The sequence below is a fragment of the Periplaneta americana genome, chromosome 5 (genome assembly GCF_040183065.1).
Source record: "Periplaneta americana isolate PAMFEO1 chromosome 5, P.americana_PAMFEO1_priV1, whole genome shotgun sequence".
NCBI classification, from domain to species: Eukaryota; Metazoa; Arthropoda; class Insecta; order Blattodea; family Blattidae; genus Periplaneta; species Periplaneta americana.
Genome location: NC_091121.1, coordinates 91,340,923 through 91,361,691, shown reverse-complemented (window position 1 = coordinate 91,361,691; position 20,769 = coordinate 91,340,923). Strand labels below are relative to the sequence as shown.

Sequence of the window (20,769 nt, the reverse complement as noted above, 5' to 3'; positions counted from 1 at the left end):
TATAAAGTATGCACATTAAAATTAAATGATATGTCAATTTTCATTAAACTATGGTATTCACTTAACTTTAACCCTTGCTTTCTCCGTTTTTCATAAATGGCGCTTGGACCACTATGGCTCTGAACTCTTCAATTGTAAACATGACTTCATCTCTGTGGCCTACAATAGTTAAATCCGAGATGGACGGATTTTAAAGGGCCATAAAATCCTTAAATGACTTCTTACGTGAGACAAGTAACCCTGTGTGTCTGTGGGTCCCATGTTGTAGATTTACACCACGTAGAATAATCCTATCACAGAGGGCTCCAAGTAAAATTTGTCGACCATTTCTCTCCCACATTGAATTTCGACGCTGAATAATCACTGCAGATGAAATCGTCGTTAAATAAATTTTACTGCTAATTACAGAAGATTATTCTAGTTTCTTTTTTGATTGTATTTTCATTGTAGGTTTGATGATATACTTCTTCATCGTGGTGAACAGCTACCATCTGGATCTGAAGGAAGAAATTGAGCAGAGACCACCACAGCAGTACGGACGCCTTGGCCGTTACAAATAACATAGCTTCAATTGAACCATCTTACAACACAAGCTTGCTTACTCTTATCTGTTACCCTTTGTTATACCAAATTCATGTAAGAAATTCCTAAAATATGTTGAGATTGTCTTATAACGGATGTCCGCCAGTCAGGTTGATCCAGCAGTGTTTTGCTGTCGACAAAGCTCTGAGCCCCTCTGATATTTGTTGTTTTAATAACTTACTTTACTGGCATACTTATTTCAAGTACCTATTAGAAATAATAAAATTGTACTCGCCATTACATCAGACGACCAAAGTGTTCACTCTCTTTTCTTAAACATGCACCAGTTCAGTTTAAAATATTGCGACAAACTGACTGAAATTCATTCTTCTTTTAATCACAAAATCACTTGACGAATATTTCTCTTTAAATACTCCAGATTACGTGGGTTGTTTGCAAAAACTTATTGTTTAATGGTAACAAAGAAATTAAATTCACAGGATTGTAAGTTCGTAGATCTAGAAGGCCACAAACCCTTGTTAATTATTCTGTCGTTTTGTTAGCGTATTGCACCGCTTGATAGCTAGCATTATTCGCGGCTGTTTGCCTTGACTACGCCTAGACCATATTTCGACCAGTTTCAGCTGTTTCCGATCAACCTAACCAGTGGACACCTGATATGTCTAAATCACTTTACGACAAAAGAATTGTACAGCACTTCCTTCACAATTATTATGTAAAGCCAGAAACTATTTAATATTTCAAGTACAAAACTCATTTAAATTTTAATTCCAAGAATTACCTGTAGGATCGTGTTATGGATATCGCTTCGTATATTGAAATATTTGCGGAAAGCAACAATCCGACTTCTTTGTTTCCACTGGAATTACATTATAAGCATGTTGATGAACTATGATGCCATCTTTGCTCAATTTTTAATGCAGAAATACATTACGGTAATGTTAAAAGGATCCTGGGAAATTTACTAATTTTCCTAGTATTACCCATAATAAAATTATAACATTTCTTGTTCTCTTGTTGTAATCTTGTTTTGAATTTATATTAAGTAACGCAAATAATGGTTAAGAATAGGAAAATGGAAGTTGCAAATTTAGACGAATTAGTTTCAGATCTGTATATAAGATCTTAGTTGAATAATTTGTGAGTGGATCAAGAAGAGCATTCAGGATAAATTTGAAAGCGAGACTAGAAGAGAGAAAACAAAACTGTCAGGAAGAGAGGATTCTGAAAACAAAACTAGAAACAATGTAGGAGAAATGGACACTCCTGAAATTTTTCAGTGTGTGTTAATTCTTGATGCACCTACTCGCTAGAGCCCCGATCTCAAACTCGTTGCACTTGCGCGAAAGACGAATTGGCATCCACTTACATGGACTCGCCCAAGAGTCTTGCAGGGGGGTGTTTGAAGAGTAAGCAGCCGCTCGCAGAACCCCCCAATCCGAAGCCTGAGAAAGAAGCTCGCGCATGTTGGTGCCACGAGTTTGCGATCGGGCTATACCTTGTAAGAGATTATGAGCAGTAATATATGTACGCCTATTTACGAGGTAGTAATGCGGGCTCTTCCTCAATGATCGAGTGGTTGGATTCGTGTTTCGCGGATCTAAATCCAACATTAATAGTGATGGGCTCTTAAAAACGATCAAATTCTTAATCATAAAAAAAATCTCAGGTTACTACAATAGTATTTGTAGTTCGTACAGTTTACTTAACAAGTGAGACTGGGAGGAAACAGCATATATTTATGTGATCACCTAAGGTATTTGAACACGAAATAAACTTAATATAGTCCCATTTAATCTGAACAGATATCATTGGTTCAGTCCGTGTAACATACCTATATAATGAAAAATTCTAAATATGGAAGGGAAGATAATTTGGAGATCCAACATCATAGACTTACAACACCCAAAATAACACTGTCCCTTAATGAAAGAACTTCAGAAAAATTTGTTGGACTTTTTCCCTCCCCCATATAAAAATTCAGTTCCATTACTTATCATTCTCGCTTACAGTCTTATCATAGGAATAATGAATTTCCCCTATATGTATAACACATTAAACATAGAATTCACATCAGAAAAATAAAATAAATCAGAAAGTTTGAATTACCACAACAAAAGCCGCTAAGAAAAGAAGTGATGGAATGAGAATCAAGTTCTCAAAATTATATTTAGAGAACTTTAGGAGAATGCTGTTGAGGTCAGAGTCGACTGGTTGACTAACCTAAATATGGCACTGGTATGCGCAGTATGAGATTCTATGAAAGGTGAAGGGAGAGGAAGCGCTACAAAAAGCTTGCATCATCTACAATGGGGAACGTTTTTCTGCCAACCACTTGGGAAAAACTTTAACAAGGTTGTAGCATTGTACCTTTTCAGAGTTACGTCGATGCCGCTCGCAACGCATTCTTAGTTAAGGGACTTAATTTGTTCATTCTTTATCCAGGCTGTGCTTTTACTTCAACATTGATCAAATGGAATGTGCAATCTATGCACATTATGTTAGCGGATCCAACATCACTGTATTAATGAATACATGAATTATATATTTTTATTTATACATGGGGTGACGTGCTAAAACTGTTGCTCTAGATCTGTAACGTCGTTGTCAGATTGACTTGGAAAAGATTCACATGAAAAGTTTCTTAACGTGTAAAAGCTAAACGAAATATTAAACTTAATTGTTATTTGTCAAAAAAATATTATTATTACTATTATTATTATTATTATTAATATTATTATTATTCGTATACAAATGGGGTGAATAATAAATGCGGGTAGTATAAAGACAGAAACAGTGAATTTAATATACTCTAATTCTAAAGCATTCAACTGTGAAATTAATTTCGAAATGAATCCAGTTCTCTGTGATGACGTTTTATTTATTACAATTAAAAAAAAACTCATTGGCGCCATATTGACGTGTGAATCATTTCGACTATCAACTGCATTGTTGTCTTGAAACTAGGTCTCGTCAAATGAGGAAGCAATTTTGAAGTAGTTAATGAAAAGACTCCACCTTGTTAAATTTAAATGCTGGGAGTAAGAAGACAGATATTAAAATAAATTTAATAATTTTATTTCAAATTTCAAGCTCCTTACAATCCCAACTATGCTTACAGTAACAATCACGAACAGCTTAAACGTTTCACGCAGTCATAGTGATTGGATGAATTCCTTTTCACTTCTTTTAATACAAAATGGACAGCATTTATGTATTAATGTAATGAATCTTGAGTTATTGTTTGTTGGTTGCTAGCAACACGTCCAGATTTCATCAGCAAAGGCTCTTATGGAATCTGTCATACCTACTACATTGCGAATAAATTCACTTCTAACGTGAGACTTGGGGCGAGAATAATATCTAATGGTAATAAATGGTGATGTGGGAGAGAAAAGGTCGACAACTTTTGCATGGAGCTCTCAGATTTAAGGATATTTAGAAATGTGATAATTTTGTTGGACCTCTCAGCTTTTCTTTGTCTTTTAGCATATTTCGGATCTAAAAATAATCTACTGTCATGGTGACTGCTCGACCACAGAGGACAGTTCTGCATTTCTTCAGAAGACCGCAAATGACGAGTGTACAAGAATATCAAATTTTTTGGCCGTTTCATGAGCTTAATATACTCTCAGATAAGATCTTGTCTCCATCACGACATTGTATTTTTCTGTAAGAACATATACAATTATTAATATTAATCTTATTGAAGTTATTATAATTACTACCTGAGAAGATTTATTCTGAAGATTTTGTGATTGAGACATTCGATTCGGTGCTTGTTCACATAAAGAATATTTACCCAAATGAAATTTGACCCATGAAAGACTGACGCACCGGAGAATGTACCCAAATAAATTGATCCAAGAGAACATTAGAACAAAAAAATTAACATAATATATTAATATTTTTAGTTGATAATGCAATAATTTAGGTGGAACGACATTTTGAATGGTTTACATATCTCCTAAAAAATTTTAGGCCTATTTTATTGCAGAAACAGAGTCTTGGATGGATTTCTTCAAATTTGAATGTTGTAATCACAGGCACGCAAATATTCAACGACACGTCCTCCGTCTTTGAATTCATCATACCTTTGTGAAATATTTTACAGCCTTATATTTAAGATTTTATATTTTTGTCTTTGTGGTTCTTTTACTCTTCGTCTTAGATCCAACTCCTGGATCTTTGTGTCAACATCGGATTACTCTTTCTTTAAATAATGTATGAGTTTGTATATAGTGGGATGTTTCTTACAAACAATCGGTTGTGCCATGCTTCTGTGTTGTTATTCGTGCGTGGTTCATTCGATCTAGCTGCTTCGAACTGATTCCATAAGTGAAAATTTATACCTTCAAAATATTCATCTAAACTTACGAATTTTGTAATAAAAGTATCACTACGGAAACGAATTTTGAATTGTTAAGAAAGAGCTCCAACAACATTTCGGAATACAAATGTTACCATGGAAACGAATTGCTAAAAATGTATTTCTTATGATATGAACTAAACTTTATCGCAATGGGTGAATTTTCCGTGAGTGAGGGTGAGAATAAAAATATTTGGGTGTAATCAGTTTGGACGAATATTCCTGGATCAGTATTCTTGGGCGAATTTTTATGGGTGAATTTTCTTTTTGGCCAACTTTGATTGTGCAGACTAGCCTGGTTCGGAGACATTCATATGAAGAATGCTATTGTGGTAAATTCAACTTTGCAAACAAATTTCTGTTTACTCGGAATTCTCCTCCTTCAGAACAGATTAGGTAAAAAATATTACTTCTGAGAAAAAATGTACATAATGTCATGTGTATAAACTTAGAATTTGGGAAATTAAATACATACAAAGAGAAACAACTTACTAAAGTAATATTTTGAGAATTGAGTTTTATTAAGAGCTTTCAAAATGCCTTTTTCTGAGAGGTAATACCGGTATGTTTGACTTAATGTGTTTTGCTTGTCAGCCGACGATATTATGTTTCTGCTTTTAATAAATGTATAAATAACTCTAAATGAAAAATAAATATTTTAAACTGACAACAGGAGATGACGAATCGGAGATTCGATGGTGTAAACATAACCCATATCACGTTGTAGAACTTTCTGAGCTAATTCCATCACATGTTGGTTATAGGCACAAGTATTAGCCCTTTAGGGTTCTTGAGTACCATCGGATGCAGCTTGTACTCTGTTAACAATTTTAGTTGAATGTATAATATGTATCGCATATCACAAACATTAAGCCTCTATCACATATCATAGACTAGTATGCATGATATCTTATCTTCTACATTTTCTGCTTGTTTTTTTTTTTTTTTTTGTTTTAATTGTTCAACATTTTATCATCATTTTAGTGAAATAAAAGTGATAATGCGATCGATATGAGGCCAGGATCCAGCGTCGAAACTCGTAATGGATTGAGGGAAAAAATCTCTGCCAGGTACAGTACGATTATTTAGTCCTGACAGTCGCAGGCAATGTGCGTCTGGGTCAGGTGAGTCCATTTAGTTACTCCAAGGGAATTTGGGTTAGTCGCTTGTCTTCAGAGCGATCGTATGCCATGCGTGCGGTAGAACGGTATGTTTCTAGTACAGTTAAGTTGTACTGCCAGTGTTGCCAACTCAAATTTGCGAAAAGCCACTGCATGCTTATAAAAACTCAGAAAATGTGTCATAAAACCCACCAGATTTTCGTTCCTGTAGACTTTTCAGTTAATTGTTAAATAATGCGCAAACAAGATATAATAGTGTGAATGATCATTAAAAATATAACAACACTCCGTCTTAGCACCTTAGTGCAGCTCTAATTTCAAAATTTACTGAAATTCCCATCCTGTTTCTAATTTTGGTTTAATGATAATACTTTGAATCCACTTCTGAATTTCACCAAGCAAGACATAGACCCAAACATTGATGGCACGAACTCGGTAATTCTTTTAACGGGTTTTTATTTGATACCTCTTTGTACTGGAAAACTTTACTAGTAGTAGTAGTATGCTGAAATTTTTTCGTTTCATGAAGTTCATCACGCACCACTATACTTCAACGTTTTCAGTAACTTTTTGGACTGTATTGAATTAAGAAAACCTTGATTTGTTGTAGAATATAATGGAAACATAGTCTAGCAACATTTTCCAGTATTTCTATACATTCATAAAGTCTTTTCATCAGTTGCTTGATTGTAGGAACAACGAAAGAAACGCGCCGTCATCGAATTAATTTCTCGCTTTGTGTGTTAAGACTGTGTTCTGTTTTAAATTCCAGCCATTGAGTTGTTATGCGGTTAACTGCAGAGTACATTGATAGCCATCTAATATTGTAAGATAAGTATTTTGAAAAGATAATAGCCATCGTCGAAAGAGTCATAAGTGATTTATATGCAATCTGCCTTACAGATGTGTTTGAGAATTATTGCAAAATCACTAAAAATGTCCACTGACATTAAAATAAACTAGATTTCCCACTGCCCACCGTTTAATGAATTTTAGCCAGTAACAGAATACTAAAAAAACTAGATTTAGTGGGTAAACCACCGTGTGCCGGCCCGGATGGCTCAAGCGGTAGGGCACGGCATGTCTCTATCGCTTGGTCCGAAGGGTTGTGGGTTCGAGTCCCGCCTCAGGCATGGGTGTTGTGTTTGTATTAGTGTAAGTAAAACAAAGGAAACAAATGAAAACGAAAACAGAGATAACTCTGGTAAACGGCCTCTGGCCGGTTAGTAAATAAAAAAAAAGAAAAAAACCGTGTTGGTAACACTGTGTACTGCATTCCTTTACTGACCACTCGCCCTTATCTTTACTTCTGAGCTCTCCCCACTACTCCTATTACCTCCCCTCTTTCGCGTCGTCGAGCTGTCAGGACTAAATACTATAATCGGTCTGTAGCTTATCTCAATCAGAATTTGAACCCTAGCCCTCTTGTTTCACTGTCAGACATTGTTACTCCACAACGGTGGGCCTGTAACTTATTAATCCACAGGTGTTAAACATATTTCTCGCTCACAACTGTATATGAGTGATCAGTTTGATATATGTTCAATGTGTTTTAATATAGGCTGATGAATGAAGGAATATAGCCTAAATATAATGCTAATATACAGTATGTTGAATTAAAGTAAAAAATACAATGAAAAAGTAGAAAGAGATAGATTTGATCTTAGGACATCATGTATATTAATCTGCAACGCAAATCACACTGTTCGGCACGTTGACAGAGTATACGCTATAACTGATGAAGAGTCAAGAAACCTAATGATGACACTACAGTACTTCCAAACATCACTTTTTATGGCTGATCGTCTACTTCTGTAATAAAACTGAATTGTTGAAATCTATTCTTCAAATCCTACGTCTTGTTATGGGTTTCATTAATATATCACGAGATCGCTTGTAAGAGAACACTAATCGTTAAATTTTTGTTTAATTCCTCCTTCCCTTTTCTAATTTTCCAGTAGATTATCACGTACTACATATATTATGACTATATCACATTGTGTCGTAAAAGCATCTCAAAATAGCACGTTCGCATTGAGCCCATCCTGTGGACCGCATGGTTAGCTTTAATTCATTTAATAGTAAAAAAGTAAATCTAGGGTATTTCGTAACGGAAATTTCGTCATCGTTATAGTTTGTCACCTATTTTTCGTCTTTAGTTTTTTGGTCATAAAATACATTTTGTTGTTTTTTGTCACTGAGGAGATTTTGTCACCAAACATATTTCGTCATAATTTACATTTTGTTATCATTTTCTTTTAGTATACTGAGGGGATTTCGTCACCAAAATAATACAGAAAATTACATGTAGGCTGTTTTTATTATGAGTCCAAAACTATCCCTGTATAATTATTTTAATGCTCTGTATGAACATGGCTTTTGAATTGCATAAATTCATCCTGTTTTTATGGAGTTTCAACCAAAATTCCTACTGAAATGCTCTGTAGGTTCTTTTATAATGATTTTCTTATCTCAGGAAATAGTCATCAGTGAATTACAAAATGTCGCGCTGATCACACCTCCATACAATCCCGGTCTTTGTAATTTTGTGCTTTGTGTACATATGTCCATTATGTGTCGATTAACTTATCTCTTGCTCTATTACTTTTTACGAACTGAAATAATTCCGCCATACCTTAACTTGAAGATTTTGAAACCAATGGATCCTGTTACTTGAAGATTTTGAATCCAAAAAATCAATGTATTCAAACGAAATGAATAATATGAACACAATGAATGCTGTAACTTGAAGATTTCGAAACCAAAAAATGAATGTATCCATGGAAACGAAATGAACAATGAAGTAGGAGATTTTATGTTACGTATCATTTTATATAGGTATCAATAGAAGCGATACGAAGAGGATGGGGGAAATGTGGTGGCGAATAGTGATGAGAAAATTAAATTGATGACAAAATATGGTGGTGACAAAAGTGATTTGGTTACAAAATATGGTGATGACAAAAGTGATATGGTGACAAAATATAGTGGTGACAAAAGTTAATTGGTAACAAAATGTTGTAATGACAAAATGTAATATGTGACGAAATCACCGGGTGACAAAATATCAGTGACGAAAATTCCGGATCCCTGGAATTATTTGACAATACACACCGTGGCATTGTATTAAATATCAATTATGTTTCTTCAACATTAGAACTATTAGAAGTATTAAATTTGTACTGATTTAGTGGACAAAATGTAAGGGTATGATAAACCGAAGCAAGTTCGAAGACCTCTGTGATTCGTTTCTTGGAGATGAAGTTACGTTTGTTCTCTCGAAATTTTAAATTCATTGACAATATTTTCAACTTTCACGCTTTGTGTTCTTAACCTGCATTGATGCATAAACTCGATGGAAATTCACGTAGAGAAATGTGAGACTATTTGATAAAGACCATCTCAAATACATTAGAAATGAAATCTGCTTACAAGACATACATCTTGATAACAAATTTATAAGCAAAAACTTAGGTAACTATAATATGTAAGTAATCTAAAGAGAAATTATGTGTATTTAAGTGGAAAAAATGTATTGTTTAACCTAATGCACATAATGTCAATATAAAATAAAGGTATGAAAGTGTACAGTTATTTCAAGAATGCAATTGTTAGTGTTTGTCCTATGACAGAACAATGACATAGCATAAAAATCTATGGCATTTGAAAGCGTAACAATTTCCGCAAAGATATAAATCAGTAATGATGAAAACCTTGGCCAGTTCTCTACAGAATAGAGGAAACAGGCTGTTCCCCAGTGTAATACCATAGTCTAGTATATACAGTCACGAAGGTTGAGTTGTGAGGGTTCTAAGAACAATTGACTGTGCCGGTACTATTTCGCATTGTCTATAATGAGGCGATATTAGCGATCGTAGTGGTTAGCAACTATCTATGAATACATATTTACTACGTATTGAGCTTCGTGACTGTATATAGTAGACTGTGGTAATACCAGTTTATTATAGTCAAATTTTTGTATGCTTTATTATTCACTGCATTTCAATTTTCCGTCTTTTATTCTGTCATTCAGTCTTTCTTTTCCTCTGACCATCACAGCTGTATGGGCTAGTGACAGCAAACAAAAGAGTTTCTTATGAGAAAAGGCAATATATGAAACGTTAAGGAATAACGACTTGTTGATTTCTTTGGATTTCAACTTGTAGAAATAATCTACCATTTTGCTCTGTTGAGAACAGATCTGTCACTAGTGTTCTTGTTCGTAATTATGAAATATGTCCTATATTTGTTTGTTTGTTTTTTTTTAAGTTTAGTGAGAGAATTGTGACATATCAATGTTACTAATGGTAAAATTTAAAATTTATATAGCATAATAAATTAATCTAGTATTAGTGTTAGTAAAATACAGAGCGTTCGGCTCGGATTTCGGCCGATAAAACGCAAGCATGCATTGACGAGCGGCGCGCGAAACGTAAATTTCTGTGTAACCTCCCGAATAGTTCAGCACATAACTTTTATTAATAATAGCATGAACACAATTAAATTTTAATTTCATAATGAATATTACCATGTATTACGTAAATTGCTCAAAGTGGTGTTGTCTGCATTAACACATTCCCAAGGTATTGTGATGAAATTAGAATTGACTCGAAAATTTCTCTTTCCATAATTACTCCAATTTCTGTTCTTATGTTTTCTTTGAGTTCGTCTATAGTGTGAGGTTTATTTATGTAAACTTTGTTATTTTATGATTTTTATACATAAAAGAAAATATTCTTGAACCAGGACACTAGGTTGACATGTCAGTAATCTGACAATCTCATTTAATGTACGCACACTAAACTTACATTTTAAAGAACTAACACCAAAAGATACGATCGTCTTAATCTTTAAGACACTTACCATACTGCACGATGAAAGCATCCACGGAATTAAACTGTACGACATACGCTTAAATCCGTGGCCTTGATGTGGAGTGACAATAGCCGATTGTAATTAGACCCGCTCTCTCGGCCCATATCCGATGCGAACGTTCTGAAGACCAGATATAGCACTATATGGTTGCACTATTAACAGAAACATGAAACTAATCGTAAGTGAAGTTCAAGCGGTTCGTTGTGTGAAAGATACAAGTGTTGTGTAATAATAATACACCTGGTTAGCTCTGTGTAGCGCGTCTGCCTCCAGAGTAGTCGACCCGGGTTAGAGTCCCGGCTGAATCAGAGATTTTCTTGTAAAAATTCTATCTAGGGACTAGGAGAGGTGGCGGTGCACAACTTCAAAACACTAGATTGTTCACGAATATGCCTGGGTTAAATTCCAAATCTCTCCGCAGTGCATGTGAAGAGAGAACATATGAGCCGTTCAGAGCAGAAGTTGTGTAAGTAAAAATTGGGTAATGAGGTTTAAAGTAAAAATTCTGTAAAATACAGTGCAAAGTAGCAATTAATATGTCTTTCGTGCTATCCACTGACTACTAATAGTTTAAATAAATTGAATATTAATTGCTAATTTGCGCTGTATTTTACAGAATGTTTACTTTAACCCTCATTACCCATTTTTGACTTACACCACTTCTGCTGTCAACGACTCATGTCACTGTTGATAGTGATTCGTCCGTCGGATAGGGACGTTAAGCCTAGAGGTCCACTTGGTGTTATTGGATAGAAGTGGGCTATGTGCCGGCACCGGGTTTCCCCTTCTCCATTCTCTATCTTCGTCATCATTTTCACCAATCACTAAATTTACATTTACATATATACTTACCCAAGTGCACGATATAACTCTTCATAGATGCACATAATCCATAGCGTGGTCCGTCGAAGTGGTGTGCAACTAGAAAAATAGGTTACAGTCCTGCCATCTATCCGCAATATGCGGAAACCGAATCACATAAGTGAAGTGGATGAGCATTGGATACACACACGCACTCACACTAAACGTTCTTTCATTTATGTCTTTAATATTCAAAGACAAAAAAACATGGTTAAAAATGGCAAGCCAACTTCTGACTGTCACACTTCAAAACAAAGACAAAATCTGCTCAAAACAATTTTATTGCTGTGCAAATGGAATGCGGAATGAAAGTGGTTTGGTAACTAATTATTTTCATAAGGAAAGTGAACGTCATTAAAAAATTCAATCTAAATTCCCATGCCTAACCTATTTAAAGACTTTTTGACTGAATAGAATATCGAACTACAACTGAAACATCTACAAAATGACATTACTATTCACAACGAAACTGAAAAAGAACAAAGACAATGGAAAGACTGATAAAATGTAATTTGATTTTATTGAACAAAAATAGAGTGGATTATGAATATAGCACATGAAACAACAAACGGAATGACATGAAGCTGATTAATCATTGTACAATATGACAAAACACTGACAACCATTTGTATTTTTACAGATATCCCGAATAGGATAAAAAACGACCTAATTCATATCAATCAGTAGCAAAGGTATTGATTGAAGAAGTGAGTGAAAACTGAAATAATTAATTCACTGTTCGTTGCAGTTTTATTACATTGGAGTGGCGATATTGCCAGCAAGTCAAAATTGTCAACATTGTTTTGATATGTGACGTATCATGAGAAAGTTCAATAGCGATTACAGGGATTTAACTATATCAGTGGACATCATACTGTTAGACGCAGTGTTTTCCAAACGTTTTAGATAGCTGATTCCTTTCGACCCGAAAAAATATTCACGGATTCTCAAATTAAATTAAATTAATTTAATCGCTAGATTAATATACTGTAGATATAAATTCAATATGCCTCCATGTTTATATTCTGTACGTATTTAACATCGACAACATATCTACAACTACATTAATTACTATGCATAGCCATGAGTTCATAAACATGCAGTAAAATTTACAAACTGTGTGTTTTTTTCAGTAATTACATGCATGATTTAAACAAATATTTTCAAATTGCTAATGTGAAAAACGGTGTTGTTCCCTCGTCTCGCAACTCACCCGTATGACGCTTCTGTAGCATTTTCATTGTCGATTTTCACACTTTTCACCAACGTATTCTGACACTGTTTTAACCCTTCAAGTTTATGTTGAAAAAATATATGTTCTTGTTCTTACATTCGGGGTGGTTTGTTTCCAAATGTCTATGCAGTTTTGCTGGCAATAAAGAACTGTTACTTATCACTTTGTTATTTAGCACTGCAATTTTATTACCTGCATACGTAAATCCAAGAGCCAAACATGATTCATAATATTTTCGGTTTTTGGTTGATTCACCCGTTTTTAAATTAGCAGCACTGGTGTATGATACAAGACAAAGTTTATTGTTCTTTATTGTTGTTAGTAAAATAACATGTACAAAAATACAGTCTTAATATTCTTCCCTGAAAGAGTAAAAACTCGTGCTCAGGGAGTTATCTAAACACATACTTAACACAAACAAAGATAATTATTTGACACAAAGTAGGTGAAGAAAAAAAATTATAGGAATAAATTAACTTTAAAAATATAATTTCAATTTTAACAATTTAAATTATACAAATACATATACATATTAAATCAATCTTTAAAAATTAAATTCCTAACACTATTTCAATCATTTTATTATATAACCTTAGACCAAGTTAAGTACAATGGCTAGGAGCTGTGCTTGTGAAACACTTTGGTTCCTCTAGTCGTATAAAATCGGATCTTTTAGTTCCATATTTATGATGATACAATTTGAATTTATTACGATTTTTATGTATGAAGTTTAATAAGGCAATATAATAAATTTGTTCAATTTTCAAAACATTAAAATTAGTGAACAAAAGCTCGGATGAGTAATCAATTGGTTCATTAAGGCATATTTTAATTATTCTTTTCTGAATAAGTATTAGTGAAGTGAGATTAGAATTACAGGCATTTCCCCATCCTAAAATTCCATACTGGAGAATCGATTGAAATAAAGCTAATTTAATGAGACGTAAAATATTAACTGGTAAATATGACCGAAGTATAACAAAGATACACATTGCTTTACGTAATCTATTGCATAAATATGTAATATGTTTATTCCATCGTAAGTGTTGGTCGATTGTAATGCCTAAATACTTAACTTCTGGGATTCGGTTAATATAGAACATTCACAATTTTGAGAAAAACAATCAGAATGATGAATTTTGAGCCTGAAAGAAAGTTGAGATTTAAGACCACTGGACCTTAGTGAAAACGGAACAAATGATTTCTCAATTTACAGCACTGTTATTTTTATTGTCTTTTATTAGCCACTGATCCATTGAGATGACACTTATAATATGAAAATTAAAATTATTCCTAATATTAAATTAATATTATTATGTTTGGGAAGAAACTGCCTGCTGAAAGATGCACTGGAAGGAATTGTAAACGGGAGAAGAGTTCGGGGCAGAAGAAGATATCAGATGATAGACGACATTAAGATATGTGGATCATATACGGAGACTAAGAGGAAGGCAGAAAATAGGAAAGATTGGAGAAAGCTGGGTTTGCAGTGAAAGATATGCCCATGAGCGGAACACTTATGTATGTATTATGTTTGGAGTCAAAGACACGTGGTTATTAACACCCAGTTTAACACGAACACCTCACATAAGCCTGCTCTTACTGAATGAATAAAAACTGACTTCACAATAAAAGAGAAGAAGTAGAACGCGTGGACGAAATTAGTTTCTTTTTAAAAATACGTATCAGAATTTATTGCTGACAAAATAACATTGTCAAATCCAATTTAATTTTACAAATAAGACATTGTCTCCGATCACATTTACAAAAACTTATTCTTACATAGTTGGCCTCGAGAAAAAAACTGCGAATATTCACACATTCTAAGCAGATAAGAACTAACTAATAACTCGCCACCCTCGCCAAGCAGACAAAAATCTACCCCTGCCGATATACTAACTTTCACAAGTATAGTCGCGTACAGTAAGGCCTACTGTACAATCTTGTCGAGAAAAACGATAGTATTAGGCCTATACTATGTTATTTATTTCAAAATATATATTACCAACCGCGGATCCCCTGATAAATGTTGGTGGTTTGGGAACCACTGTGTTAGAGGATTACCAGAGAATGTAGTTTAAGCTTTTCAAAAGATGTGGTATTGGTAAAAAGAAACTTCTTCCACAGACAATGTCAAGCAGAAATGTGATGATGCTATATTTGTTTACGGGTTAGCTGAATAGCTCAGTTGGTAGAGAAGCTGGCTACGGATTGGAAAGTCTATTGTTTAATTTCAAGTGGCGCTGGCGGTGAGACTTTCCAAACTTTTAGAACTGCCCCGCTGTCCGCGCATTCTCTTGCAAAATTGAGTGCCAGTTTTTCTGAGGTAGAATGTTGCCCGAGCGTCATGCCGACCACAACAACTCATTCTAGTGCCGAGGCCACTAAAATATGGAACCCAACTTTCATGCCTCTTATGCACCTTCATTGTTTCTTAAGGAATTCTTTACCATTACTCACACACTCAGTTTATTCTTTTCAAGTTATTTCTGACAATGAATAAATTGAAAATATTACATGAACTCAGCACTAGTGTTAAAATTGTGTAAAAAAAACTCTAATTAGTAAGTTTGAAAAGTGGAATAGGATACCGGAAATATTTATAATTTGATTAAATTATTTTATTTCCTGAATAATGCATATAGTATTTGAATATAGAGAATATTTTGCAAATTTTCTGCAGAACGTTATTTGCAATTCTCACGACTGAAACATAGAAACGTACATTTCTTCTTGTGAATTTCTGTACTCTCTTCAGAACTTTTACTTTGTTTACTTCACTCAATTTTTAATTAATTACTTGCTATTACATATTCACTCTTTGATGTTTTGAATAAAGAAAGTTTAGGAAGTTTCAATAATAAAATTATAAGATATTTCTCATATAATAAGAAATAGGAAATGTTGAACTAAAACATGTCATTTGAAGCCTCTAAAATATCAGATACTCTTATTTAACAATATTCCGTACAAAATAACTGAAATATATCGAGATTTTGGGAAATAAAAATGTAAAAAATGATATATAAACAGAACTGAACCAGTTACGGAAATAATTTTCTGTACGTACATCGCATTGTAGCTCCTAAAGTTAAGGTGCATTCTTTAATTTTCCCGATTTGCAGCACAGACAATTTCTGAGGATGGAAATTTTCCAGTAACCGCGGGATATTTGTGTCATACTGATTGTGAGCTCTACTGTGAAGGATTTCTACAAATATATAGATTCTGATGCTTAATTATAACTGATATGGAATACTTCAATTGAACGATCTTTGTAAATTTTATAAGAATAATAACTTATACAAGAAGTACACGTTAGGAAGGATTCTCAAATCATTCAATGAATTTCTAAAGAAAGGGACATTATAAATCATGCTATGATATCCCGAAAAGGAAAAAAGAATTGAATTCAACTACAAACATAAGGTAGGTTAAAACTAAACTTTTAATTTGTACTTATCGGTCGATTTATAATGAAATGTGTGTGTAATATTGTGTGCTTTATTCGAATGTTGTAAATTTCCAAATCAGGCTGTTTTTAAACCAGAATTAGTAAACTTACTTCAGAAGTGTCTTTATTAATTTGTTGTACTATAAAAGTTATTAAACTCGCAAGTCTATGAAAATTATAAAATATTCAAAATTTACGTAATAATTTGAAGGATATGTTTAGTATGTTAGGTAAATAGAAAATTTCATGCATATACTATGTCAACGTTTAAGTATAATAGCTATGTCTATGTGCTACCTAAGTGGGCCTACTTCCTTTTGTACAATAATTTTCAGCTGATGTTTACAATGAAGCAAATAAATTTCATTTGTTCGTACATACCGCTAGTTTTCCTATCAATCATTGCGATATAGTATCGGTACAATGGCAATTAAAATTTAATTGGACATAAAAGTTTTTTCCTTCTATTGAAATGAAATCCAATCATAATTTTATATTCATCAATTGCCTCAGGAAGTGATGGCTCTCACATTTTCTATTCAATAGGTATAATGTTCATTTTAGTAAGGCCATTGATAAAAAAAAAATATTCTAATATTTATGTATCGGTATGTACAAATAAATATTGCGTGAAGTAAAAACTAGATTCCCTTTAAGGATTTAAGGATATTGCATTATTTTACTAACTTCTTTGTAACTCCAAAGCATCAAAAGCTTGAGGGGATAGCTCCTTCATACACCTGACTATATTATCTCCATTCTTGTATCTTACGATTACCACAGTACTTCTCAGCTCTGTCAATGTTCACTGTGACTAGATAATAATTGGTTAGGAGTTGAACAAATGTATTAACGAAATTAAAACTTAAATTGCACACAAGATATGATTTGTAATATAACAAAATTCATATATTGATTTTATGACGTATTTATTTAAGCATTTATTTATACAATGTGATGTAATGCACTTTAATGTATTCATGTATGTGTGCGCTTATGTATTTATGAATTTTCAGATTATCTTAACGGTGTAGTTTGGCCATGAAGGTTACGTGTTATATGTGAAACGAGCAAAGGTTGGTGTAATTTGTTCCGGGTTTCTTCAGTGGATCGGCAACATACACAGTGAGACAAGCGACCAACTGAATTCGAGATCACATAGTTACTTAACCGCATATCCTTGCAAGGACGTGCGCTTATATATCTTTCAGTCTCTTTACCTCGTATGCCTAATCCCTCGTACTTGCATCTTATGCATATTCATAGAAATACTTGTACTACTCGTATAACTTCAAAGAATGGTAAGCAACAGCTCTTATCAACTTCACAATAATAATATTAAGGTAAAATCTAATTTCAAACATAATGTGCATCATTTATACAAGTTCATTTGTAACTACAGAGTTGTTATCGGTTTGGGTTACCGATGTACCGGCACTCGGATCCTCGGCGAGGACTACTGTTGTGGCCGCCAGAATTAATACCGTAACAGCGCAATTAAACTACAACACATTTACCTTATAATAGATGCTGAAAATGTCCACCCGCTTATCCCACACAAGTGGAATATCGCATAAATATATCCTCCTTCACTCTTACCAGTTCTTCCAGTAGAAATTCTTATAATTTTAAATCAATGTTAACTTTCATTTCCTGTATGTGGATTAGACTGATATATTATTGGACTTATTGTAAAGTATAGGTCCTGTTATTCTTCTAGCAGTAATGGAACACCAGACGCCATTTTTCTCATCATAGTGTGGGATTTAATGCAGTGTTACAGTTTTTCCTGCACATCAATATCTCTTATTGGGATGCTTCAGAGGGCCGTTTAGATGTAACCACGACTCGATTGAGAAAAACATAAGGTGTGGATAAAGAAACAAGGTGTGAAATTTGATGCAGAATAACATTTGTTTTTTTGCACAACAATATCTATTATTGTGATAGTTCACTCGGCCTTTTAGATGAAACCACGACTCGACTGAGAAAATCACAAGGTGTGATTCAACTAGTCTAAAATTCATTTGCAATAATTCACTCGCAATCGTGGAACACCTTCTGTTAGAGTACGCATTGGGTACTGTGATAAAGTTTAAAAAGGTAATACACGTGTTGCGTTTCTTGCAGATGATACAGAAAAACCAGTCTGCTAAGTTAGCGATTTATGTAACGAACGTTCTAGCAGAGTGATTGGCAGGTGGTAGACTAGCGCCAGCCGGTCCACATGTCGTAGGTCGGTAAACCATACCAGTAACAACTCTGTATACATCTTTAAATAAATTTTTTAACTAAAAATCTACATAAATAAGTCCTGTGAAGAGCACGTATGTTGTAACATAATGAAAATAACATTTCCCATTGCATTGGTCAATTATAATAAAATTAATTTAATCAATTTTGAAATTGTCTTTCATTATTTATACTGATAATTTTAAGTACCGGTATGTTATATTAAAACTTATTTTGAATCATTTTATACAATTACATGGACTTTAAAGATCGATAAATTCTTTCAGCATGTTTTTTGTTCGGGAGAGAAGTAAAGTTGAGAGTAAAGAAAGAATCCTGTCTCTTAGAGAGGTCTCCAGGAAAAATTCAAATTTGTAATATTTGTGAAGAAATTGTGTAATAAATGCATTGTCCGATTTGAAAGGTATAGATTTGTGGATAATGTTTCGAAGAAAAACGTGAGACATGAAGCTACCGGCATTACACTATTGTTAGTTTAAAAGTGACCAGATGAGTACACATGAGGGACATAAAATGTGCTCTCGTTGATGCATACTGTATATTCTGCACCAAAATGCTCCATAATGTTTTGTTTTTCATTCAGATGTATTTAGAAGCGAACATTATCTGAAACTACTTAAACCTCTCATAGCATATGTACCAAACACATTTAAAATATGACGACGACATTCGAAGCTTGATTTTCAAATTTAAAAAAGTGAGAAAAAGTGATGCAATATTTGAGATATTAGTATGACTTTCCATATGTATTGTATATTCTTAAATAATTCAGACTTATAGTGTCACTTTCCTTTAGGTCTGATGATTTATTCCATCATCGTGGTGAACAGTTACCAAGAAAAAATGAGGAAAAACAACAGGCACAAATATGTCACTTTGGCTCCACGCTTCAAAGATCTTCCTCTTCGGAAAGGAGATGACTCTGCAGTTAAATCTACAGAATGGATTACTCACGAAAATCCTGTAGCAGAAGGATATTTCCTTCCAGCCTCCGATGATAAACAATCGAATGTTACAAATTGTTGATATTTTGTTTATTAGAATGAAGACAAATTGTTGATATTTGTATTAGCATGAAGACAAATTGTTGATATTTTTTTTATTAGTATGAAGAAGGTAACCAGTTTAATGCTTTATTAAATTTGTTAATTATATTTTCATTTTAAGAATTTTATTATACCTTTTATTATGTTCACACTACTTTATTGTTATGATGTTACATGGTGACATGTGTGTTGTTGTAGTAATTGTTTACATTAAATGAAAGTATTCAGATACTAATATCAGGGAAAATGAAATTATATTATACAACTATTACATCTTAATTCACTGCAAGTTATTAATATTTATTTTGAAGAAGAGTGATAAGAACAGCAATTTCATCTGTTTACAAGCAAAACACATTAATTAAAAAATAATTACGAAATGTAAGTATGTCTTCTCCAACTTGTGAGGTTGTCATATGACAAAGAATAATGGAAATAAGACTACCATCGAATAAAACATGATAAGAAATCAGGAATTTTACAATATAGTGATCAATATAAAATTTAATATGGTAAAGGTAGCTGAGGATGTGGAATAAAGATGATGTCGTGGGATGTAAATTGATAGCTTCAGTGACTCAGTAGCTACATCTTTAATGGTGGTGAGAAAAAGGCGCATAATATAATGTAAATAATTTAAGTGTATAAACTTAGAATTGGAAAATAAAATTTACAACTTGCTAAAAGAGAACAACTTGCTAAAAATAATATTTTGAAGATTCAGTTTGTCAAGAACAACCAAATGCCTTTTTATAAGAAGTAATATTTTTTACTTAAAGTATGTTGCTTGTAAACCGATGACTTATAATATAACAACGTAAAATTGTAATTTGAAGGATTCCGAGCCATAATGGGCCAAGCGCCATTAATTAAAAATGGAGAAAGCAAGGGTTAAAGTTAACTGAATACCATAATTTAATGAGGATTGACATGTCATTCAGTTTTAATATGCACAATTTATATTACTATATGTTTCATTAAATTATAGTAATCACTTAATTTTAACCCTTGTT

At 33.3% G+C, this 20,769-nt stretch overlaps 1 protein-coding gene across 2 annotated transcripts in view; it reads left to right on the top strand.

Annotated features, from left to right (window-relative positions):
- Positions 1 to 19,870, top strand: part of LOC138699979 (uncharacterized) — a 70,108-nt gene extending 50,238 nt beyond the window's left edge. The window contains exon 6 of one of the 2 annotated variants that reach the window (XM_069826228.1): positions 19,507 to 19,870. In XM_069826228.1, coding sequence (XP_069682329.1) covers positions 19,507 to 19,736 — 230 coding nt within the window. In that variant the 3' untranslated portion in view covers positions 19,737 to 19,870. Of the gene's footprint in view, positions 1 to 450; positions 1,556 to 19,506 lie in introns of those variants that run through there. The other variant, XM_069826229.1, reaches the window with a different exon arrangement.
- Positions 19,871 to 20,769: the final 899 nt, after the last annotated feature.